General features: G+C 41.1%; 1 protein-coding gene across 8 annotated transcripts in view; it reads left to right on the top strand.

Annotated features, from left to right (window-relative positions):
* The window catches only part of ARHGEF28 (Rho guanine nucleotide exchange factor 28), a 129,754-nt gene that overhangs the window by 24,886 nt on the left and 79,529 nt on the right, over positions 1-25,339 (top strand). For 7 of the 8 annotated variants that reach the window (XM_033085282.2, XM_033085284.2, XM_033085283.2 and 4 more), the window contains 5 exons: positions 6,919-7,102; positions 8,299-8,479; positions 12,612-12,684; positions 16,433-16,479; positions 18,057-18,117. In XM_033085282.2, coding sequence (XP_032941173.1) covers positions 6,919-7,102; positions 8,299-8,479; positions 12,612-12,684; positions 16,433-16,479; positions 18,057-18,117 — 546 coding nt within the window. The remainder of the gene's footprint in view (positions 1-6,918; positions 7,103-8,298; positions 8,480-12,611; positions 12,685-16,432; positions 16,480-18,056; positions 18,118-25,339) is intronic. The other variant, XM_033085289.2, reaches the window with a different exon arrangement.

The raw sequence follows: 25,339 nt of genomic DNA, 5'->3' as shown, positions 1-25,339 counted from the left end.
ATAAACAAAACAAATTCCAGGGACCTGGTAGCAATGCTCAATTACAGTGGGATCTGTCAGTGCAGTCCTGCTTGGGCAGTGCTTGGGGCCACCCTCAATGGGGGACTCCTGAAAGCTTTCTGGACAGCTTTTCCTTCAAACCAAGGGGGGAAGTCCTTCCCTTTGTCTCTCTCTGAGGTCCAGGCTTGGGCTGGGCTTGATATCTACTTTGCTCTCTTCTAGGCAGTTTGTATAACTTTTCTTTAACTTCTGTATCCTTTCTCTCTCCTTTCTGAAACTATAGTATTGATCCTCTCTCCTGACTCTGAGAAGAACTGACTGGAGTTGCTTCCTTGTGCTGTCCCCATCATTGTGTTTTTGTCCCCAAACCCTGGAGAGCCAAGCAAAGCTGAGGGTTAGCTGTGGCTGAGGGAGGACTGGGCATGGAGTGAAGGGGAGGGAGGGAGAAGGGTATGGACTGAGACAGGAAAGCTTCAGATCTCTCAGCACGTGGAAGTCCTTCATCTTCAGCTGTGAGGTGATCAAGAATAATCCCTGTACTCTTCTGCATGCTGTGAAAGATCAAAATGGGTGAGAAACAGGATCTAGAAATTTATGAGTATTTAGAAGTAGAATGAGAACTTCCTTCCCTACCTACTGTGCCTACAACTCCTTGTACCAAAGATTGGATGTGGTTTGACACTTGACATTGACACGATGCTCTTTTTAATATGAATGTTATGAAAGATGTACATCATTACTTAGGACTTTATGCTTTTGTAATTCTGTCAGTTTTTAGTGCTTCAGGGATATTTTTGTTGGAAAAAAATACTTTTGAGTGATATGTTGCTGGAGAAAACTCTTGCACCATCTGGTGTTTTTTGACCTAATTCATTTTTATGAGGATTTAGAAATGTAAGGGTTGATGCAAAGGTAGAAGAATGAACTTCTTCTATGAAGAAAACTTCATAGGAGTTAGTATTCAGGAAAAATGTTTGTATTTTTTTTATAAAGTACAAAAAGGATTGGATAAAGAGAGCCAAGATATTGTCTAGGGAGAATTTCAAATAATTCAGGAATTTAGTGTAGTTGCACAGGTCAGGAGTTATTTGCCACTTTATAGGAAGTTCCACAAAGGAAACAAGAAAGCGTGACCCTTTTGGTAATCCTCACTTGTGATAGATGCCTGTGTGACAGCTGTGACAGGAGCTACTCTCTCCCACAGAACGGTCCGATGTTGAGATCAGCATCTTGCTGCTAGAGAAAACTGGGGACTCAACTAAGGTGCTATGCTTAGACATTTTTTTTCCTGGTGGGTTTCACGAAAGGGGAAGGAGGGGTAGGGAGCAGGGAGAGCGAGAATCTGACTTTCTTATTTGTTGCACCTTGATAAAGGATATTTTCCTTCTGAAGGGATTGTTCAATTTATGGAAACAATCAGTATTAAATAATAAGATAAATAAATTGTTAGTGCTGCCAGAAAAAAAGGAGAAAAGAATTTTCCCACAGTATTTTTGTTTACCTAAAAAAGAAAAACAAAAAAAAAGAAAGAAAGGAAAAAAAGAGAAAAATAGGGAATGATTCCAAGGAGGGAGGGAGCAAAGAAAGACTAAAAAAAGAGGAAAAGAGAGAAAGAAGAAGTTAATCTGAATGAGAAAAATACTTCCAAATAACTGTTTCTTAACACCATCAGCTTATAGCAGCCTTCTAGTACTGGCAGTCCCAAGAACCATCAGATGTAGGTTCAGCATCTTCCCTGTGTTTTTTTTATCCTTGACACACACAGATTTACATTTCTCAGCTGATGAATAGGAGCACAGGAGGGCACTTTGCATGTAGTGCACTTTATGGACAAGAGGCTGAGGGCATCTCAGTTTCTGGTTGTTTTAGGGGCGCTGCCAAGAGAATGAATTCACATCGTCTAGGTTACTTAAACATGCTGGTAAACAAAGAAGAACAGTTGCTGCCAGCTTTGCCACCATTTACAGTTATTCTCAAGAGGAAGACTGCTCTTTTAGGTTCTTTCTATTAATAAAAGTAACAGTGGCAGAGCCCAAGTTAAGAAAACTAATTGTGGATCATAGAGAAGGAAACAGTGTTTAGTTCCCTTTTGTGAACAAGGAGATTTTCCATTTTATTTCATAAATGCATTGTAATTGTTTTCTAGGGGTCGGTACTGTGGAATGAATTACTGCTTTATAGTCTGCCTTAGGGGGACACTTTTCCATTTTCTGTGGCACTTTTTACTTTATAGCCCTCTTCCTACCCTTTTCTTTGTAATTAAAGTTACTCTTTTCACTTGGTATTACACACATTTCTTCTAAAGTGCACAAGCTCAAACCTGACCCATGCAGGTCAAGGTTTTGGTGTAAGTTAAAGAAATTTCTGTCTGTACCTTCAGGTGGAATTTCAGATTACTTTTTTTCCCGTGGAAGGAAATGGAGAGGAGTGCAAAGTGTCTGCTCTCCTTCATAGAATTAGAAAAACACTGGGAACAGTGGGTAAGTGTGTCTAGGTCTGGTGAGACTAGTGAGGAGAGGTAATTGTATTTTGGTCAGAGAATTCAGGGAGTTAGAGAAACAGATAAATCTTTGGCCCAGTAGGAGTTTGTGTACCTGGCAGAGGGAGGAGGATGCTAGCCTCTGCATTGTGAAGCAGATGTGTGTCTTCTAGAGCTTGCTGCTGAAACCTGAATGGGGCAAGATGTTGTCAAGCATGCTTTGAGCTATAGGTTTCCAGCAAGTGTATGATTCTCATCTCCTGGTCAGTGATAATAACAGCAGAGAGGAGGTATTTGAGACCCCTTTGACCATGAAGATGCTTTTTGAGAAAAGCACTGAGCGCTTGGAGATATGCAGAGTGACAGGAGAATGAGTACTGCAAGAGATGCATGAGATAAAGTTTCCTATTGAAGGCAGTATAAAAGCAGTGGGGCTCTGAAGCCACTCTGCTGCTGAAGAGACCAGATATGAAGCTGTGGTGTGACCCAGACCTCAGCCTTCAATCAGCACTGGGCTGGAGAGCCCTGATCTTCTCCCAGCTGAAAGGGTATCCTGGTTGGTATGGGGTGCACATGGGTGGTGCTCAGTAAACAAATGTCTTACACCAGACACCTCGAGGGAGTGTCTGGCTGCACTACTAAAGGATGAGGAATATCTGTCCCAGAGCAGACACCATCTCCTATAGTGTTTTGCATCATAGTTGGGGTCACCCAATCAGTAGGGACTGGATGTTCCAGTAGCTGGAACTTCACCTGAGGTGTAGGTGTGGCACCATGATGCATGGGGCTGGTGGATGGGAGCCTTTTCTAACCCTCCTGCTGCTAAAACTGCTGGAGCAAGACTCCGTTTGCTAGGGACCTCTATCTTCTCTCTCTCCTTTCCTTCTGTAGGACTGATGCCAGCCTGTGGGAGTTGGTTCATGCAGGTGTGCTCTCAGATGGTCTGTCACATACCTGACTTCATGCGTTGCAGCCTGATGTCCTTTCACAAAACCACCCATGTAGGTTTTTGCAGCAGTGGGGTGCATTGAAGACAACTTTATAAATAATCTCATTTTTAATGGAGAAATGAAAAAAAAAGAGCAATAATGTATAAAAATATGAAACCAGGAAAAAATGGAATTTGTCAGCCAGTTTTGATGCTTTCCCCCTGCTTTTCAGTCTTGAGGTTTTTAGTCTCCTTTCAGGAAATGAATGGGATTCAGAGCCCAGAAAGGGCTTAGTCATTTCTGTTAGAGAAATATTTGGTTTTAGTTTGTTTTTTTGGATGTAGGAAGGGATTCAGGTGCAAGGAAGAACAAAAGGATATTTTTAATGTTTAAAACAGACTGTTTGGCTCAGCTCTGTGTAACCAAAACAAAATGTTTAGGCTGAGGAACTGGGATGCAATGCAAAACAAAGTCTTGATAGTGCCTATCATTTACAGCACCACCCGCCTTGCAGTAGCTGACCACAGCCAGCAGTGTGCCCTTCAAATCATAGGAGCTGTTTTGTGCGTTGATGTGTTTATGCATTGATGGAAAATGGCGTTTTATACAATTTTAATTAAATGGTATTTTTTTACCATTTAAATATGAATATGTTCAAGCAGCCTTGTGTTTCCCTTTTTTTCCCCCTTATTTTGTTCCAGCTTGCTACAGAATGCAGTTGTATTATGTTGGGTTTTCTTTTCCACAATATGGGGGTGTGTGTGTATGTTTATTTCTGGATAGTTGTCTTTCTGTTGTGTTTTCTTGGTGGCTCCCCCCATCCTGACTTCATGCCACACTTGAATTCTTTCTCAAGGGAATGGGAAAAGAAAGTGAAAAGTGTAGGAAATTGCCATTTGTTCTGCCACAGTGAGGAAGTATAAGAGAAGGTGGTAAAAGAAGAGAACTAAAACTATCAATTGTTCTTAAGGGATAGAATTGCTAACCCCCCTATTGTTCCAGAAGTTTACCATCTTTTAATGAAAACCTTTCTTTTTTGTAGGCAGGTCTGTTTAAAAAGCTTAATATCAGTCATCTTTTTTGTTTTTGTTTTTCTTTTTTTGTTTTGTTTTGTTTTGTTTTGATATTGCTGATTCTAAAATAGAACAACAGCAGATTTTGGATGTAAGTCTCCCTGGAGGTGACCAGGTCCAGTGTCCCTGGAGGTAACCTGGTCCTACCCTACACTTGGAGCAGGGCTAGCTTGGGAATTGTATCAGGTTGCTAAGGATCAGGTTTTCAGCACTTCCAAGGATACACAGTTTGTAATCTCTCTGGGTCACCTGTCCCAGTACTTCACCATCCTTGTGGTGAAAAATCCTTGCACTGAAGAGCATACTTACCTTTCCATTTGTTCTTCTGAGCAGACAGTCCGAATTTCACATTTTACAGTCATGAAGGTATTAGTAATTGCTTTATGTCATCAGTTTCTGTTCACTCCTCAGCAAGCCATGTGGGACTAGTAAGAAGAGAGTAGCCTAGCAAACACATCATCTAGAGAGGTAAAGCATGGGGAGGAATGTGAGTGCTGTTTCTAGGTGCATCAGGGCTGCACGCAGACAGTGAACCTGCTGGGTGGTTCAGCTACCATGTGCATTTAAGCTGACCATGAACAAATTTAGCATAAGATTAGATGGAGGTTGTTAGGTTTGGCAGATAAAGATCAGTTACTAGACTATTTGTGGTGAGATAGTAGAAGTTATTGTTTTAGATGGTGGTTTCAGAAGACAAAGATTAATTACTGTTATTTTTAAAACTCCTTTTTTTTCAGCAGACTTTTTCATACTGCATTGTTTGTAAAATTTGGCTGCCAGAAGAGTAACTTTATTTGCTGCAGTGTCAGAGGAGAGAGGCTATTCCTCATCAGGGAGAGGGCTTCCTAAGGGCTCCCTTTTTGTTGAGTGGGCAAGTCCTAATCTTATCATCCTCAGAGCTAGCTTATCTGGCTTTTTTTTTGCATTGTTACACTATGCATTGAAGCCCAGTGGCCACAGGCCAATGTTCAGAGTAAAGCTTGCTTTTTTGTTTCAATCCATTTAATCTGAGGATTGAGGTTGTGTCTACAGATATTTAGCGGGGTTAATATTGATTGATGTATTTGCATGTGTTTTAATTAGATTAATTTGTCTGCTGTCTTGTTGCTAACACTGTAGTGTAGTATAGTATGGTCTAGTTGGAAGGATCTGAAGAACATAGCTTGATGTCTAAGGTGGGACTTCAGCAGACTTTCAGTATTCCAGACCAAGGAGCAATTCTGAAACCTTTTTTTTTTTTTTTTTTCCTGTGAATGCATGGTGTTTGTTCAGGGTCTACATTTAGGACCACATGATTTCCTGGGTATTTAAACTTGAACTCCCTGCTGTACATACAAACAATCCAGACAAGGTACTCTGCTGGGGTCCAGATGGGTGGCACAGCTTTGAGTGTGCTGAAGTCCTCACAGGGGAGACTATCTGAAGTACAGAAATAGCATTGGGGCCAGTGCTGTCCATGCACAGCAGAGATGATGTTATCAATCTCTATTCAGAAATGCATTGGGGAAAGGGAAGATACTGGCACACATTTTCATACTGTGTCTGAATTGTTAGGTCATTCTCTGAGCAAGGGAGAGATTGGGCTTTGAGCATTATTTATCACTCCTGACAACAATATAATGAAAAATGCATCCACGTCTAAACACTGGTTGAGTGGCGCTTGAGAATATTTTATTTATTGCTTTTACATTTCAGAGACTTTTTGTTTGAGAATATATATATTAAGGCAGATAAATTCTTCCTTGAAGACAGACCAGGGAATGGTGTGAATGACGATTCAGCATCTAGTGACTAAGTCATGGTTTTGTGCTCTTTTATGTTAAACTTTGTCTCATTGAACTTGATAATTACTATAGAAAGGAGAGGAGAGGAAGGACTGGCACATGAGGTCACCTTTTGAGAAGAGAGAAGCAGGAATTATGCAGCAATTGCATTATTTCATAGCTTATAAACTTATAGCTTATATGGATCTCTAACTGTCTTGATAAGCAGCCTGCCTTGAGAAATTACATCCCTTTTATTTCTCTCTTTTGATTTTTTTTTAAATTTAGATACTTGGCCGTGCTACTGAATGTTTTGTGTTGCTGAGGCAAGGCAAATTTCTGGAAAATTGCTTTTTAACTATCTTTTCCACTGGGGCATTTACTGGTTCTGAATGCTATATTACATACAGAGAGTGAGAGAAATAACAAGATTATCTACTTCCATTTTCTTTGATGGAAGAAATTAGATATCCTGTAGTTCTGCACATGCAATTAAGTATGTAACTGCTGTTTTCAGTGAAAGACTAAAGTCTGCGACCAAAAGAATTTTGTAGGTCTGAACCTGAGCTGTATTATTTCTGCAGATGATAATAAGTGTCTTTTGATGCTTACTAGCAAGTAAAATGCTGGAGTTTGCTACTGATGATTTTAATCTGCTTGTTGTGTTTTTTAAGAGCCTGAACAAAAAGAAACTCTCCTCCACCTTGTGATGAAGCTGGGCTTGGTTAAACTTTCCCTGTTCTTGGCAGCCCAGCCTGGAGGGTCATTAGCATTAGCATTACCTAATGAGGATGGAGCAACACCTTTAGATTTGGCTTTACATAATGGACACTCCAAACTTTTAGAGATCTTTACAAAGTGAGTATAATGGTTTGGTCTTTTTCTATGAAAATATCTTGTCATTTAAGGGATGTGGGAAGTACTATTATTTGTCTGGAGAGAATTGCCTATTTTGTGCTGATTTCTGCTACTTTTTGCCAGCATTATGATTTTAAATGGTAAATTTGCATTTACAATTGAGGGAAGTTTATTATTAGTGTCCTTCATTACATTTGAAGTCAATTAATAGTCAGTTAAATGACAGAGCACCAACTGCACCATCAGGTGCCTCTCCCAGCACTATATCAGCTGAATCCTGACACAAAACCTCATCAGAGTTTGTGATCCTTCTAAAGCTCAAGTTTGAACAAAAAAATAAGGGAGAACCAGCAACAAAGACAGTGCTGCAGTTATGATTCTGTTTTGCCAGAGAGCTGCCACACTGACAAATGACTTAAAGGGCAAGTGCTTTCTGGCACTTTTCAGCTGTCTGGAGCTGTCTGGACAGCCCTGAGGAGCTGCACGGGGTGTATGTATGTGTCTTGTGATACCAAATGGTAAGCACCAGACAACCCCTTCTTAGGCTTGGCTTTTCTTTGCAAACAGAAATATGCAAGAATTGGGCTACATTTTCATTTTACTATGTGGCTCTTTCAGTTCTGGCTCCATGCAGCCTCTAGTTTATGTCAGACTTACCCGTACTTCAGCTTAAAAAAACCAAAACAGCATGGGTACAGTACATTATGTTACAACTGTCTCATTTGTTTGTTATGTCCAAACAATACTGTATTCCCTTGAGATACGTTCTGTTTTTCACTCTTGTGGGATAACAAATCTGCTAGCCGCCAGTTGTGTCCTACTGCTATATATGGCAACATTGACAGGAAAAGGTACTATTGCTCATTTACAGCAATAAGGAGAAATAGGTATTGTCAGAGCTTGCGTGTTCTGGCTTCTTTCAGTAGTGAGTAACTGTCTGGAGTTAACATTGTTTTTTCCCAGTTGATACCTAGAAGTAGCTCTGCGTTCTTAAGGCTGAAAAGAGTCATTAGTACGTTTTTGTTTGCCCAGCTGTGTTTTCAGTGGGCTTCTGCCCCTGGTTTTTGCAGTGGGTACATTGGGGTCCTTACAGGTTGTGCTGAAGGCAAGCAGGAACTCTGCAGGTCACTGTGCCCTGCTTTCATTCTACCTGTGCAGAGACCATCTGCTTTGGCTAAAAGAGTGTGTCATTTCAGCTTCCAGGGCAGGCAGTCGCTTGACATTTCAAGAGCAGAGATCGGCGAGGGTGCCTGCATACAGTTTGTTCATTCATCTGGAGCTCTGACGCTGACATTCAGCCACACTGCACAGCACTTGCTGGAGTCAGACATTCAGCTCTTCAGAAAATACTACTGGGACAGACCTCTTCTTTACCAGGTACCTCAGATTTTCTTCGTAATTTCCAGCTGTAGACTTTTAAGGTTGCATTTGTTTTCCTTGAGTAGCCTTTTAATTCAGCTGCTGTTCACTGATCACTAGCATAATTTTCATAATTGCTATTGTGGTTTCTACTCTGTGTAGGTGTAGCACATTGTAAGTCTGAAGCTGGAGCATAAGAGGTGTTGAGAACTTTGTCAAAGCTTCTTCTGCCTCCCAAGTTGTTTTTTAATCATGGTGGACTCTAAAGGGAGTATATTTCCCTGAAATCTCTGTGTCTTCAGTTGCATTATCATTGTATTCATGTTTGTACTTTGAAATATTTAATTTAGTTCTGTTCTTCTGGTAGTGTGATGCCTGGGATCCGTTCTCAAGAGCCAACTCTGCTCTATTATTTACAGCAGAAATACAGAGCACAGACTTTTTCTACAGAGCTTAGTTTAGTTTTTCTTAATGTAAAATGTCTGAAGCACTGTTGTTATACGCTTCAGGACATCTCTTGATTCAATAAAAAAAAGAGAATGCTTGAATATATAAGTTCTTTAATAGCAATGTAGATGCTTACCTGTGTGTTTAGATTGAGACTGCACAGCACATATAAAACTAGAGAGCTAAAAATACACTAAAAATTGACTTTTTTCTGGTCTTGAAATTCAGCTTTTCTTTTCCATGTTTCGCTTCAGGTTTCATAATTTGTGCACTAATTTTTCTTGCATTGCCTTTATTGCATGCAGCATTTTTAACTTAGAAAATGATTTAAGTGTTATGTTTAATATAGAAACTTAAGGTGGGGTGTACTCTATAGTCCTTATATATAATCTCATGTAACTATATTGTTGAGTTTTTGATTTGTTTCAATACAAAAAAGTTGCTATCTGTAACTTGCAGAATCCCTGCAATTTGTGTGTGGCTTTTCCATTGAGACAATAAACGAGCTCAAAAGGAAAATCGAAACTATAATCAAGAATGCATTGTTATTTATATGTTTGGCTTTTTCTTGCACTCACAAAGTCCTTGTTTTTCATTCAGTCTTTGAAACTGAAAGTGTGGCATGTTAGGTATTCTCAAAGACAAAGACTCTGAAAGGCTGCAAAATTCTGCATTTAGTATTTTCAGGAAAAAGCCTACTGCTCTGGGTTTGTGGGTTCTCCTTTTGCCATTCCTCTAATTGCAGCAGTCTAGGTTCTGTTGTGGGGACCTTATTCCCCTCCTGCTCATCATCAGTATTGCAGCACTTTCAATCAAGCAGAAATAGACCAGAATTAATTGGGAAGATCACATGGTTTATTTAGTTAATTTCTTATGAACAACTTCTTGTTTTTAGACTGTGTATTATGTCCAAAAGGAAAGATAAAATTAATTTTCCTTCTGTTGCAAACAAGAATTTTGAGCTCTTCAAATTGTATCCAGAGCATTGGGAGAGAATTAGGATTTTTTGGTAGGTATTAGAGATTTCACAGTACATAGTCTTTTTAAAATACAGGTAGAATTCACTGCTGTCCTGGAGTATTCATTTTATCTACAGCAGACTAAGGCTGAACATCTGATGTCTTGAGACTGTATAAATGACCACATTGCTACTTTACGCTTGAGTCAAAAAGTCGTGAACTGAAGAAAGGGAGCTTTGTCTCAGTTATGGTGGCATGTAGTGTTGGATTTGTGGATTTGTGTGAAATGATTGCCTCAGACAGCAGCACATCTATTCATGCAGGAAAAACATAATCTTTCTGAAGTATATTCTTCACACTCTGCTGTGTCGGTTCTTTCAGTTCCTGTTCTATTCCTTAGAAGCCTAAGAAGGTAATGGAAAAGTTAAAACAAGCTGTCAGTAAGCTAAAGACACTTGTATGGGAGCCATGCCTTCAATAAGGATTTCAGAAAGTGGAAACTCACAAGTTTTGTGGCTGTGCTAGGCAACAGAGGTGGGGAGATATCTGAAATTGCTGAGAAAGAATGTGGTATTGGTTAAATTCTGTGTGACCCTTTTGGGGCAGAGATTGCTGTGTGGTAGTGGTCCCTGCCAGTGGGACAATGTGGTTGGTTCATTGTGCACCTCCTGTGGAGACCTAGACAGCACAAGCAGGTGATCCATGATCTGTCTTAGCTGCTGGAAGCAGCACAGCCAGTGCAAGGCAGAAGTCCTCTGTTGGGAGGAAGAGAGATCTGGGGACTGATGGAAACATTTTTAATGTGTCAGAGTAATGAAAAAAACCAGAAAGGGCAAGTCAGGATAATAATCCAAAATTACTAATGTCACTTATGATCATTTAAGGTTTTTTTTTTTTTTTTTTTTTTTTTTTTTTTTTTTAATCCTGGTGATGGACAGATTTAATAGTTTCTCAACTTTCTTTTGATGTTTTCTGCTTGGCAGGTGTGGAGTGGGAAACAGCAAGAGATAAGCAGAGAAAAAAGGAGCTTGCCCCACTGAGGTGGGGCTTCATGGCTTTCAAATTACAGTAATTTCACTATTATAAGACACACCATTTTGACTAAAATGTTGGTCTGAACCTGGAAGTGTGGCTTATAATCGTGAAATTACTGTAGTTTGGCTGCAGTATTCAGCCCAGGCTTATCCCTGTTGTTTTTTTTTTTTTTTTTGTGTTCAGGTTACCATGTCTTTTCTCTGTTTGCAGCTCTTGGTAGTTGGCAAACACGCAGGCAGTCTACTAAGGGAAAGACTAGAAGCAAGCAGAGTAGTAGATGAAAGGACACAAAAGAATCCATTATTTCTTCCTCCCACTTTGTTTTTCATTTCTGAGAGTAATTTCTAAAATAGGAGACTGTATCCCAGCCCCCTCTTCCTTTTGAGCAGGAGTGATATAGCTGGTGTGTATCTGAGTGAGGGAAGAGGGACCACAGACATGGGGAGTGTCTCCTTGCTTCCAGACTATGTTTATTGTGTAGTAGTATTTAGTCCTAGTTTATTCTCTTTGTATTACCTATTCATCAAAATTGCTTGCTTTACAAGGATGTTTTTAACATAAACTATACTTCTGAACAGAACTGTTGTGAAAGGCTGCTGTGCTGCCTTTCTCATAGTGAAGGTTGTAAGCAGTGAAGTGCAAATGGTAGATCTGTTCCTTTAGGTCTTTTGTGTATTGTAAGCAGGAGGTGATTTCTCTTGTAGTTAAAAATATTTTACTGGTTTCCCTCTTGAGGGATTGCTGTCAGTTTCCTCTAGAAGGTAACCAATAAAATATTCCTTGTGGAATCTCTCAGTCATTTTAGTATTGCTTATAACATACAGTAAATTCACGAATACAAGCCGCACTGAGTATAAGCCGCATCTCTGGGTGTTGGCAAATATTTCGGTTTTTGTCCATAGATAAGCCGCACACGAATATAAGCCGCTCTGTGGTTCGCAGCGAGGACCCGCGTGCAATTAGTAACAGAACCGCGGCAGGGCGGGGTTTACTGGCTGAGCTAAGGCTGTGCAGGCTCGGCCCGCTAGGGGCCGCTGACGGGGCCAGGTGGGCCAGCCCGGTGCTGCCGCTTGGGGCCACCCGCCGCTGCCCCTGGGCTCGGTCACCCCGGGTCGGCGCTGCCCCGTGGTGGCAGGCAGGGACGGAGCTTCCCCCGCTCCTACGGCAGCGGCGGCGGGCGGGGACGGAGCTTTCCCGCGCCCGGGGCGCCGGCGGCGGGCGCGGACAAAGCACCCCGCGTCCTCCCCGAGCCGCGGCAATGGCGGCGCGGGGCTCCCGCGTCCTCCCCGGGCCGTGGCGATGGCGGCGCCCCCCCCCCCCCCCCCTCCCCTGGGCAGCAGCAGAGGAGGGAAGAAGAGAGCTCTCCCGCCTCTCTCCCCGCCCCCCGTGCTGCCTGCAGGGAGCCAGGGCAACACGGTAACACTGTAACAATTGCGAAATGCCGGCTTTTACTGGCTGGTGCTTGGCTCGGCACTCTGGCTGGCACGTCTGGGGTTGTAAATGTCAGAAAATTATTAATATATTAGCCGCACCCGACTATTAGCCGCACTTCCGGGTTTCCACCAAAATTTTTGTCAAATTGCTGCGGCTTGTATTCGTGAAATTACTGTAACTGTTTGCTAGTCTTTGATATTGTTCTTGAGTTTTCAGATAAATGTCATGGGCATCAAATACAATTACTGTAATTTTGATTTTTTTTTTTTTAATAGAGTATTAATTCAAATGAAGTTGAGACAGTGGAAGGTCCAAAAATGCCCTGCAGTACAACACGCTCTGTAGAAGGTACAGTTTTTTTATTCCGTAATGCGCAATCTTTCAAAGCTTTAGAAAGTTGGCACAGATTCATACACTATTTGCTTGTGCAGAAAGATCATGTTTCATATGGTTTTAGAGACCAGTTGGTAGAGAACAGTGGAATAGGTAAGTGATACATTATAAGAGTTTTGTAAATCATGATGCTCCCTACAGAGTGTCGGTTTTCCAGTGTCAGACTGAAACTGTTAACAAAATATTATGACGTTTATAGTGACTGGAAATGCACTAACTGATTCCTTTTTAAGAGCTAGAAAAATGTCAGGTGGTTCCAGGAGAGGGCAGTATTTAACTGAATGAAGTCTCCTGCAAATTCCAGTAAAGCCTAATGAGTTAAATATGATAGCAGCAGAGTAATGATTTGTATGGGTAGTTTTGGGATCCAGCCTAGACTTCTTAATGTGGCAAAATCCTCATTTGTTTCCATTAGACGCTCACTATTTTGGTGAGCAGTTTACCTCTGCAAGGATTGTGGGACTGTGCTTTGGGTGAGAATGCTCTCTCATTACCAAAACACCTCCCTGTGTAACTCAGAGCAAACATGTCTTAGAGCTGAAGAGAAAATCACAAAAAAGGATCATTCTTCAGCATTAGAAGTATGAGGCTGGGCTCTTATATGTGATTCTTAGGAATAAATTAAAAGTTTATATCAATTTGCTTCTGAGGCTGGCATTGTATATTTGGATAAAGCAGCAAGCAGAAAACTGAGAGCTCTGTGAGAGGTTTGGTCATGCTTTTCAGTGGCTGCTGGAGAAAACCTTACTTGAGGGCAGCATGAACTGCTGACAAGACCAGGACCAGAAGCAGGGAAATGGTGGAGACTAGTTCAAGGGGCATCAGCTAGTAACTTCAAGTGAATGGGTAAAATAGGGACACAGTCACGTATTTAAGTATGTATGATGCCTTTGCTAGTGCTGATAAAACAGTTTTATATCCAGCTTTTCTGTCAGTCTTCAGGCAACAAGTGTTCTGCCATTAGAAGCTAAATTTACAGAGAAATAAGCAGTTGTTACCAATTACATGGTATATATCTGTTATTTTAAGTGCAAATGAGAATTTATTATATGGGGTTTGTGAATGACCTTGGTGACACAGTGTTTAACTGCATTTACCCTGGGTGTTCACCTGAGCGCTGTACTCTGATCAGGGTGATCTTTAGGCTGCTCCTTGAGGATAGAAGGTGAATAGCCTTCATTGGCAGCATCATATGTGGCAGTCACTTGGCCAGAGTGACTTGTTGGTGATGATTACTTTGATACTTTTCACAAATGAAGTTTTTAACCCGGTCTGACTCGCACCACAAGCAGAACGCAGACCTCAGTGGGTATTCATAGCCCAGTAAGAGTGAGAGAGTCTCCAGTTCAGGATATCTATTCTCATTTTGGATTCTGACAAGCAGCAGAGATATTTGGCATAGGCTATTTGTGTTTTCAATGGAAGCTGTACACTTTTGTGCCTTCACGCATCAGAGTTACTTTGCATCTCTTTTTAAAAAAAAATTCATTTCAACACCTGGAAGAGCATGTCATGTTTTGTAAGTATTCAGGACTAACAGAAACAGATTATAGTAAACAAACTTGCATGTTTTATGGTCTATCTACTTGTAGACATGAGAAGTCTGTAACTACTGTTTGTACAGTGTTAGGCAACAAAGCTTTTTCATCTTCTTATATTTCAATATTTAATTGATTACCATATTCCTGTAAGGAAGACTGTTTTCTAACCACCAAATAAAAACAATTACAAATCACCAAATGGTGGTTAATGGTGACTTGTCTTACAATTCCCATTTGCTGGTATTCAGGAGTTCAAATGAACTTTGTCAGAGATTGAGTTAAAATTGTTGCTGCTGGAAGCAAAAATTATTTGAAATAATTGTGCTTTTTATTACATTCTGAGTTGCATGCACTGAACTCCTTTATAAAGTGTCTGCTAAGTTCAGGACTTTATTTTGGCACACTTATGCCATGAAAGTATCCCCCTCAGATTTTAGAACTGCTGTCACTCCAAGAAGTTGTAGCTACTCACTTCTCAAGTCAAGATCCACAGACCTTTAAACCCAATGCTATCAGAAGCCCTGAGATGTTAACAAGAGGAGGTTGATACAGCTGTATGTTGCCTCTTGTGAAATGCCATCATATGAAAGCAGTGGGTCAGTGTAAGGTGATGCTGCTAGCTTGATCTCCTGCAGCAACTGAAATTCAAGTATGTGGAGTAATACATTATCCCAACAAGATGCAGAACAAAGATTGAAATAGGTGGTATATTGGCTAATTTTATGATTTGTGCTTTTCTTTTCTCTTTTCTGACTTTTAAATTCCATGCCCATGAGTTGATGGAATGTTGTTGCCTGGAAGATAAGCCAATTGTTGCTACAGTATAAATCATCTAGAGAAGATGGCTTTTTACCTCCAAGAATTGTGGAACTGAATAACCATAATGCCAAGTGCATGTCAGTACTGTAAAAAAGTCTTCTCATGGAAGCTTTAAATCACTTACATTTACAAAAGAAATAGTGTGTTCCTACTAGCTGAAAGGTGGTGTCTGGAATGTTTGACAGCACCAGAGATTTTGTGCTCTGTTATTGCACTGTATTAGAATGCAAGGGGAGATATATATGTGAGTGCTGCAAGAGGTTAATTAAAGAAGGTTGATTAATTCAAAATGAATGATCGTGGTACTGATCAGCATGGACCCAGTCCTAACTCCTGCCAGTGTCGAGGGGCCCTGCTGAGGTCAGGGTTTCTTTTTTGCTGAGGATTGTGTGATTTAGGTTAACGGGCAGCTGTCTGTGAATTGTTTTTCCCAAGATGTATTGATACAACCCTTTTTTTAAAAACATGAGTGTATACTTTGTTCAATGCCAGTAAAGTTCCCCAAACTCCATATACCTCAAGGCACCCAATGCTGACTGCTGGAGCATATTTAGTTTAACTATTTGCTGGAGCTGGAGAAGTGAAGAGGGTAACTGAGAACAGATATGAGCCTAGAGTTGAAAGATTCAGTATAAAATGAAGCATATTTACCATGACTACTCTGTCTATCTAATTTCAGTTTAATTTTATTTTAAAAATATGTTTGCTAAATAACAACATTCCTGGAAGTATGAATGATGCTTGTGTTCATTTACATTCCTGTATCTAAATTACTCTTTGCTGTTTCACAGTAGTCCTTCAGGCTGTGTTTGGGCAAAACTTGAAAAGTGTGAGAGGTGTTTTTTGGGTTTTTTTTTGGTGTTTTTTGGCATTGCTCTGTCCTTCTCCACATCCCTTGGAACAAAATACAAACCAAAACATAAACAAACAAACAAAAGAGCTACAGAAGTGAAGATTTGTTTTCACTTTTTGGGTTAAAATTGCAAAGTCTAATTTCAGAAAATGCATGATATCCCTGCAGAAGAAGAACTCTGTGGCATTAGTGTGAGGCACAGTCCTGGAACTGTTGATTTTCTGAGCGTGTGAGGGTTAATCAGTGCGAACATAGCTGTGACAATAACATAGCACTTGTTGTGCATCCAGCTTGCATGCTGCCCACGGGATCGCTGCTGCAGGGAGATGCATGGGCTGCCCATGTCCATTGTTCTGGCTTGCCTGCCTGCCTGCCTTCCTTCTTGTGTCCCCTTTCCTATTTGAAAAAGGAGGGAGACCAGCAGCAGAAACCAAAGCAGACCAAGACTGAATTTCCTTGTTATTAAAGGGAGCAATCTTTGCTCTTGCAGGTCCTGCGAGATTGGCATCTGATGAGTTGTCCCAGGATGATATAAAGGTACAGATTTCTCCTTTTACCAATAGCTAAGCTTTATTTAGGCTGAGAAGCAGCAACCTCTTCATGCCTATCGGAGCACTACCAGAGCTAAGAAATAAATGCTAGCCTGCCAGGCAACATTTCTTGATATTTCTATGCTGCATTATTATTATTATTTGAAAGAACCTGTTATGATTATTATGATTGTTATGATTATTATTTGAAAGAACCTGTTATGTAGTTGTGGGCTGGAGATCCAGGTTGCAGAAGCAAGCTCTGCTTTTGGACCAGAAACCTCTTGTATTTATGGTGAAGCTAAGTGCCTTTAGGGAGCTTGCAGCTGCCAGTTTGGGGTTAGCACCGCACTTATGTCTAGCGTAAGTTTCATCATTGAGATAGCATGGTTCGTTACATCTGAGGAGTTAGTCTCTGAGCGAGACCTTGTGGGTAACTGTGAGTCCTTAACTGGACTAATGGGAATAATGCATGATGCAAAATATACTGCAAGTTCCCATTGCCACCTACTTGGAAGCTGTATCTAAACAGCTTTTGGTAGAGACCAAAATATGTGAGAAGTGCCATTACAACTGTGTTTCTGTCCGTTGTATTTGATCCCTAATCTTATATTCTGCTTTTTATTTATATGTATTTGTTTACAAAACTGGAAAATCTTTGTCTTGGTGTTTCTTAAACACCTTTTAAAACAGAAGCTTGATTAATATCTCAGTGGGTATGCAGCTAAAATGGTAATTGAGAGAAACAATATCTGGTCAAACCACGTAAATCTGGTAAAAGTGACATCAACACCAAGTGACTACTGTTTGTTTTGGGCTCTTTTAATAAGATTTGAATGTAGTGGAATATTGCTGAGCTGACACATTAGTTAATTTTTATAAATGTTGTGACCTCTTAAAAATGTTTTTATTTGTTTTTGGTTGCTGGGGTTTTAAAAATTTTTATTACCTGCTATGCAGAAGATTGACCATTTGTTTGGAAGTCACATGTTGGTATTGTAATCTGTGACATCTCAGAATTAAATTTGCAGTATGCACACACTTCGGAGTTTATGTTGCAAGTGAGTGTTGAAGCAGAGTGTTGCAGCTCATGAGTCCTGCTGGGGGGAAAAAGATTCTGTTCCCATATTGATTGTCTCTTGTTTTGATGTAGCAGAAAGGCTATAATGAATCTATAATGAATGAACTGAGCTGTAACATTTCTACAGGTGTGAACAACTCAGGCATTAGGAATATTTCTAATCTTAGCAAATATTGCTGTTTTGTCCAGAGCACTATGCATTGGCTAGTCAGAGCACAATTAAACTTTGTAAGAGGAAAACAGGCTGAAAATTGAAGTTTACATGGGAAGTAAGATATGGTTTGGTCTCTGCTTTGGTAATGGTTATGATTTGAGTCCTTAGGGTTCATTTGCATATGGAAGTAGCATGCCATATCAGTTCCGTTTATGGGAATGGCTAAAATAAAGTGGCTGCTGCCTGACAGTGTTTGAACTGAATTCTGAAAACCTATAGCATAGTTTGCAACTAAGCATAAATACAACTATTTGTCTTCAGAGATACAGCTCAATTTTTCTGTTTCTAGCCTTTTCAAGACTGTGGGGTTCCTTCTAAAGAAAATGAAGATTATGTCTTGTTGGACATCGGTAAGAAAGAATAAAAAATGTTGGCTTCCCAAAAGCTACTGATGGATAGTGTCATGTCAGTTACACAGAAAGCAGTTTCTTTAAAAGAGGTGAAGGTAATTGACGTTGCAGAGTAACTTGCTGAAAGATCAGCCAGTTGTGTCTATGTCAGAGAGGGAACCTCTTTTGTCTCTAGCAGACACAGGTGGTGTACCCAACAGTATTGTGATGCCAGGACTTTTCAGTAATGTGCTAGCTTTTGTAGAAACAACCGCCTTGAAAATGTTATCTGATAGAGCCAACATATGTGACTGAAGGTGGAATGAAGTCTGTAGAAATGTTTAAATGCCCCAGTGAGTTGTGGGCCTGGTACAAGAATATAGCCAACTGTGCTAGACAGCACAGACATTTAGAGACTGAAACTCCAGTGGAAAGGTATTTCAAGATTTGTGGAAAGCTACAAAAGCAATATGTAAACATGGGTTCATGGCAAGCATAGCAAGCTGGAAAATATGATGAGTAACTAAGCTCTGCAAGTGGGAGCTGCTGTGCCAGGCAGAGACTGCTAATCTGACATCACTGGCCTCTGATCCAGCGCTGAGCTCAGAAAGAGCAGCCCAAATGGAGGCATTCTGTATGCAGATTTTTGTGCTGCAAAGTGAATATTCACTTTGTCTGTACAGAAAGAAAGGAGATGTGCGTGCATAGTGGGGATATATGTTAGAAGGAAACGAGCTGATGTAAACTCAGAAATAGTTCTAAGATAAGAAGCTGGCAGATTATTTTATTACCTCTCACTAAATCAGCATCTAGTTATCTATTGTTTTAGTTACTGTTATGCCAAGTACCTGTATTTCAACAATTTAGTGATGTTTGTCTCACTGTCCCATACAGGGAATACAAGAGCTCCATAAGGGAATTGGGACTAGTAGCAAAAACCCTAGTATTCACAGTCATTTTAATTTAAGTGCTTTTGAGAATAGGACACTGTACCACTCTTTGCCTTGCTCAAAAATGTAATGTGGGAAATTAGTGCCCATGTGTTCAAATCTTTTTTGTCAAGCAAGACCAAAGTATTGGACTGTGTTTCAGTGTAGGAGTGTGTGGAGTCACTGGGGAGTGATTATGGTTTGTTAGTATGAAAGCCATGTTTGCTTTGGTCTTTTTTCCAGTTATACCATCTGGACAGAACATAAAGTAATTTAGGAGCTGATAAAGTAGAAGTTCTCCACGCTGAAATGGTAGCTGATATTTCTTTTCTTACTTCTGAAATGCTTTTTCCTTCTAAGGAATCATTAGCACAGCATTGCTTGAGACAGCTGAAACAGAAACCACGTTCTGTGGCCTCAGATCTGCTCATTCCCTGATGCTTGATTGGGCAGCTGCATCAGATCATGAGTCCTCTTGGAGGAACAAGTGACTTTGGCCATGGTTCATCCTGTTAGGAGTTTTAGTAGTGTGGATTTTTAGAGGAGCTAAGAGGATAGAGTGGTGAATTTGCATATGATTTTGACAAGTTTTAGGTGCTTAAAATTTGATTAAAATTATTTTTCTTAGGCATCTTATTTGCATATAAAGTAAAATTATAATGTGTAGATATACATATATATGTAGATATACATACATGCATTCATACATGTGTGTTTGTGAAGTGTGTGCTGAGAACAGGATCATCTTACATTAAACTAAGAAAAATTCCTGGTTGTGATGCCCATATGAGAAAGAATCAACCCTCTGTTGCCCCCTGTATCTTATTTACTTTATAGCACATTAAAGAAGTTGACTTGTTTGTGGAAAAGCTGCAGTGAAATCAGTTCTACTTTTTCTAGAAGTCTCTGTGACAGACAGTTTGGTTGCCCTGTGCAAGGACTGGAGCATGGACTTGCTGCTGGCCACACTGTGGGCTGTCCTTGCCCATCTCTGGGTTGTGCACTCAAGTTGGCTGAAACACTCATCACATAGACATCCAGTGGGATTTTGCCATTGAACTCAGCAGGGCCTGAAAGGTTTCCAGTGAGCGCCGCGTTTGAGATCTAATGGGGTTGAATTGCAGACAAGGGAATGAGAAGACTGTTGGGTGTGCAATAAAAAGTGGAAGCGGGGAGGGATGAAGAAGTATGGAAATAGAGTTTGGTGACAGCCAGAAATTTGTAAGTTAACCAAAGCTTTGTTTACTGGTTTATTTGAATGTTACAATCGGCATATGTTCTAACCTGACTCATTTAACCATATTGCTAAATATCATATTTTTCTTACCCTGAATTGTTTTAAACTATTCTAAAAAAATGTTTGCTTGGCAGTGCTGTTAAATGGCAGTGGTTTTGGCAGGAGAAGCACACAGTGGGGGATAAGAGGAGAAATTCAAATAGTTGTCAGTGGGGGAGAGGAAAACAACTAAGGGGGATTGAATGAAAAAGAATGAATAGAAGCAAGCAAACTTGGGAATCTCACTAGTAGCCGGATGTGTAAATCAAAGAGGACTTGTAAGAGTGAGAATGTGTGTGCTCTTTGAATGGGGGTACAAAGTCCCCCGCTTCTGTTTCTCACTTCTTTTTCTATGTGGTTCTTGGTTTAGAAATCTCAACCAAAAAACTATGTTGTCATGGAATGGTTTTGATTGGAAGGGACCTTTGAAGTAGCAGTGGGTACCGGAAAGGCTCTCCTGTTCATGCTCTTCCTCAGACATCCCTTTCAAGCATATTGATAATTATGACTCTTTCTCCACAGCGTTTGGGAAGTGCATTTGCAGAAGTGCTTCCAGTGTTTGGTAGGGTGCTAAAAGGGCACCAACTCTTTCCTCCCTGATTTCTTCATCTTTGGGTTGGGACTCGGCTGCCTTAGGCACCAGGTCTGGTAGTGAGTCTTGTAGTTTGGTTTTGAGAATTATAGTTCAATTTTTTTTGTGCAAGACATTTCTCATCCTCCAGGATCATTGGAAAGCTCCAGGAGTATCAGTCCAGGTAGTGTGATGGGCCAGTAAGAAGCCAAGAAGAGGATGAGTTTTGGATTTGCACTATTTAAGAACGGAAGAAATAGGAGTAGGGCACAACAGAATGCTAGACCATGCTTAACAGGAGGCTGTAGGGAGACACTCAACTGCTAGTTACACCTGTCAGTGCTCTTTCCCCTCTTTCTGTCTCCTTTGGAAATTGTTAGAGATCTGTTTTATGTTTACAAAGAAAAAACTGCTAAACAAAACCCAAAACTAACCAACCAAATGCCTCATGCACTTTTAAATTTTTTTTCATTGAAGGTAAATGTGCTGGAAATATTGAGAGAAAACCAATTATCTGGTTGGGAAGAACAAATAAAAGAAGTAAATGGAAAAAAACAAGTTTTTTTTTCTTTCCTTTCAATATTATGCATTTGTGTTATTGCCAGGCATTGTCATCCTCAGAATCAGAAACCCCATCAGTGCAACTACAATCAGTACATTTTGGGAGAAGGTCTAGGAGGTGACAGCTGTATGCTGTTACTGTTGGGCATGTAGCAGTGTGAGCTGGGCATGGATTTTAAAATATTTATAATTCCTTCCTGTTTTGCATAGCTGGTTGGGAAAGATAATGTTCACAGGGCCATTTATAAAGCTGCAAAAGTTTCTCCTTTCCATTAAGAAAAGTGACCCAAACACCCAGTTTTTCTTCCAAGCTTTTTCCCTCCCCCTAACTTCAGGGAAGGATGATGATAATAATTTTACAAAGTAATTTCCATTGTCTCCTCCGTATATTGCCAGTAACCTAGTGGTGTCTGTCTCTTCTATTCTGTTTGCTCTGCCAGTGATGAAGAACTCCTGGAAGCCATGTCTTGCCAGAGATAAAATTACTGATGCCAAATTTTTGGCAGTTCAATCTGTGACCAGGCAGCTACAAAATATTTTTAGTAGTGTTGTGCCCTTTGATTGTCATGACTCCACAGAAATCTCCATTTAACCACAGATCAGTTTAAGGAAGAGAACATAATTGGCATAATGATCTTCTTTTCTGTAAAGCAGTGGGCCTGTACTAAAATCTGCAGAAAAATCTGTTTTCAGAGTTGCTGTTTTGTTCTTTTCCTTGATTAAATTTCCTCACCATGGTCGGTAAGACTTAAAATTGGTAGATTTTTTTTTTTTCTTTCAAGATAGAAATAAGCGTGGTCCTGCTGTCTGAAGTTCTACCTTGGTACAGTTTTTATTACGTGTGAAAGTAATGATTTTTTGTACTTACTGTGGTCATATCTTCTGATCCTTTTTTTTGCTGTTTGTTTGCTTCTGGGTTTTTTAGGGCAGAATGTTTTCATTTGGAGGCATTTAGAGTCAAGAGTGTCTTTTTTACACTGGAAGTACAGGAAATAATTTTATGGTTGCTGATAGGTAAGAGTGAAAGTTATGTGTAAAATGTTGTCTGTTTGAGACAGTTACAGGAATCCTCAGATTCAGGTTGTGCAGATCTTTTTTGTTTTTCATTTTTATATTTTTTCTGGCAGCTTTCCATCCTACCTTTGCTTTATGTATGCTTTGAGAGGGGCAGAGTGATCCAGCATAGCATTTCTAGTGCAGGACCTACAGGCTTCTGCTTCAGTGTCCCTCCTGAACGGATTTCTAACACTTGTCACTTATCTTTTCTCTGCAACTCATCTTTTCCTGAAAGAAAGAAGACTGTAGAGAGTAAGATGATAAGGAGGCACTACAGTCCTTGGATAGTTTGACAGATGCAAATACTCAGACTGTACCAAAGAAGTTCAGTTTGTGGTAAAGGAAGATTTAAACCCCTAATTTTTAGTCAAAAGGTAGATGATTTGAAAGTTGCAGAGAGAAACAAAAACTGAAGAAAATTGCACAGTTACCACTGCACCTAATGATGGTGGCAATCGCATTCTGGCATTTTGGCCTGCAGCTTTGTCATCTTCTTCCACTTTGCAAAATCCTTGCACAGTTCCTTGCACTAGAGACATACCTTGGGGTTGGTCTGTCACAGTATAGCCAGCAACAACCTTTAAACAGCATTGAAACATGACTGTAACTTACTTCAGTACATGAAAGTATTCACATTTGTTTGGAGTGTCTATAAACAATGCAATATTGAAGACTGCAGAATAGTTAGGAGCTGCAGAAGACATGGGAAGTCAGATTTTTCTGGGATGTGAGCCTGAATTGAGTTTAATTAAAAATCTGGGGAGAAATCTGGAAGAAGCAGCATTAGACACTGAAACAAGCTTGTTCTTGTTACTTGGAGTTTCCTCCACTCTTGATTTTCTGAGGCATTATAATTCAAGTTAACCTCAAAAGAAAGAAAGAAAGAAAGAAAAATCATCAAACTACAAACATATGGTTTTTGGCATACCAGAACTTGTTCTCTTCATCTGCCTAAAATCCCAAGCAAATTTAACAATTTAACAACAAAATAAGCCTCCATAAAGACACTTTTAAAAATTTTATGTTTAAATAACCTTTTTTTTGGCCTGTCTTCTGCCCAGTTTCATTTCATGCTAACATAAATGAGCAATCTGGAATTTATCTAATGTCAAGTTACTCTTTAAATGTGAAATATAACCCAGAAATACATTGTGAGGAAAACAACTGTAGTCTTGAGAGTGTACACAAGAAAGCATTTCTCAGCTTTCTTCCTCCTCAGGAGACAGCTTTCCCTTGAAGTCTTCCCTGAAACATAGAAAATTGGATTTTTAATGAGGTGGGTCTTTGGTGGACTTTTAGGCATCACAGTCTGCCAGTGTGAGTGCAGACTCAATAACCAAGTCGTTGGCACAATGTCAGTAGAAGTGAGGTCCAAGTCAAACTTCAGTTTGCTTTCACATGTGGTAATATACACACTCCTTGTTCCTGCTCTCACAGGCCTCCATGGAGCTGAAACAAGGAAGACTAATTCCTTAGTCCTCAGGCTTTTCCAAATAATCTCTTATTTTCATCAGGGAGCTTTTCATCAGGATACTGGACAAAAAAGCCATGAACTTTCCACCCACATTTGTTCTGTATTTCCCAGCTAGTCTTTTGATCTGAATAGATACTGGACAAGGAGAAAATTTAGGCAAATTATCTCTATATGTGCTTTGCTTACTGGTTGTTTCAAGAGTCAGGGCATACAGACTGCTGCCATGAGAAAGTAGATTTAATGATCTTCATATCCTGAACCCAGCTTGCTTGTTACTCTAGAATGATCTTGATGTTTTTAAAAAGGATAAAAAAGTAAACACCTACCATCAGTCATGAGCCAGACATCAGAAAGGTTTGATTTGGAGAAATGCTGTGAATCCTAACAGCATGTGGGTGAACTGAACAGCATGAAGAGTTTGAGACAAAACCCAGAGGATGCAGCGTGTGAACCCATGGGCTCTTTGGAGCTGTGGTAAGTCAGTATTTAGGCACAGATCATGTTCTTGCCTAAGTTTTGTAAAAATATTGAGCCCTTCTATATCCCAGTCTGGTGGGTGTTTTCAAAGGATCTTGGAGTACTAGTACAGTTTGTGCAAAGCTGTTTCGTTTACAGTAATTCCACGAATACAAGCCGCACCAATTTGACCAAAAGTTTGGTGGAAACCCGGAAGTGCGGCTAATATTCGAGGGCGGCTAATACATGAACAATATTCTAAAAGCTGCCAACACGGAAGTGAGAGCCCGCGGCAGCCCCAAGCCAAGCTGGAGCCCGGCCGGCCCCGGCAGAGGTGGGAAAGCCTGGCAGAGGCGGGGCCAGCAGTGCGGGGGGCGGGCGGCTGAGCCTGAGCCAGCAGGGGGGGGCAGGGGGGGCAGCAGAGCCCGGGCCAGCAGGGCGGGGGAGCCCGGGAGAACTGGGGCTAGCAGTGCAGGGGAGCATGGCAGAAGCAGGAAGCCCGGTGGGTGGGGCTGCCTGGCAGCGGGGGAAGCCCAGCAGAATCGGGGCCAGCAGCGTGGGGGTGCCCGGCGGTGCGGGGGCCTGCAGTGCCGGCCAGGGCGAGCAAACGCGGCGGCGGTGCAGACGGGAGGGGGCGGCCGGCGAGCCTGGCGGCGGCCGCCCCGCCGGCAGAGCCTGGCAGTGGCGGCAGCCCTGCCGGCCAGGCGAGCAAACATGGTGTGGGGCAGCCGGCGTGCCTGGCAGCGGCGGTGGTGGCTGGCCCGCCGGCAGGACGAGCAAACGCGGCAGCGAGGCAGTGCTGACGGGAGAGGGGGGCCAGCGAGCCGGCGGCGGCTGCAGCACCACCCGTCCGGCCCCGTCGGCAACCATGAGCAGGCCGAGCCTTCCTGGCCCCGCCCTGAGCCAGTAAACCCCGCTAT

Source organism: Catharus ustulatus, chromosome Z (assembly GCF_009819885.2).
Source record: "Catharus ustulatus isolate bCatUst1 chromosome Z, bCatUst1.pri.v2, whole genome shotgun sequence".
Taxonomy (NCBI): domain Eukaryota; kingdom Metazoa; phylum Chordata; class Aves; order Passeriformes; family Turdidae; genus Catharus; species Catharus ustulatus.
This window is presented reverse-complemented; position numbering and strand designations above follow the sequence as displayed.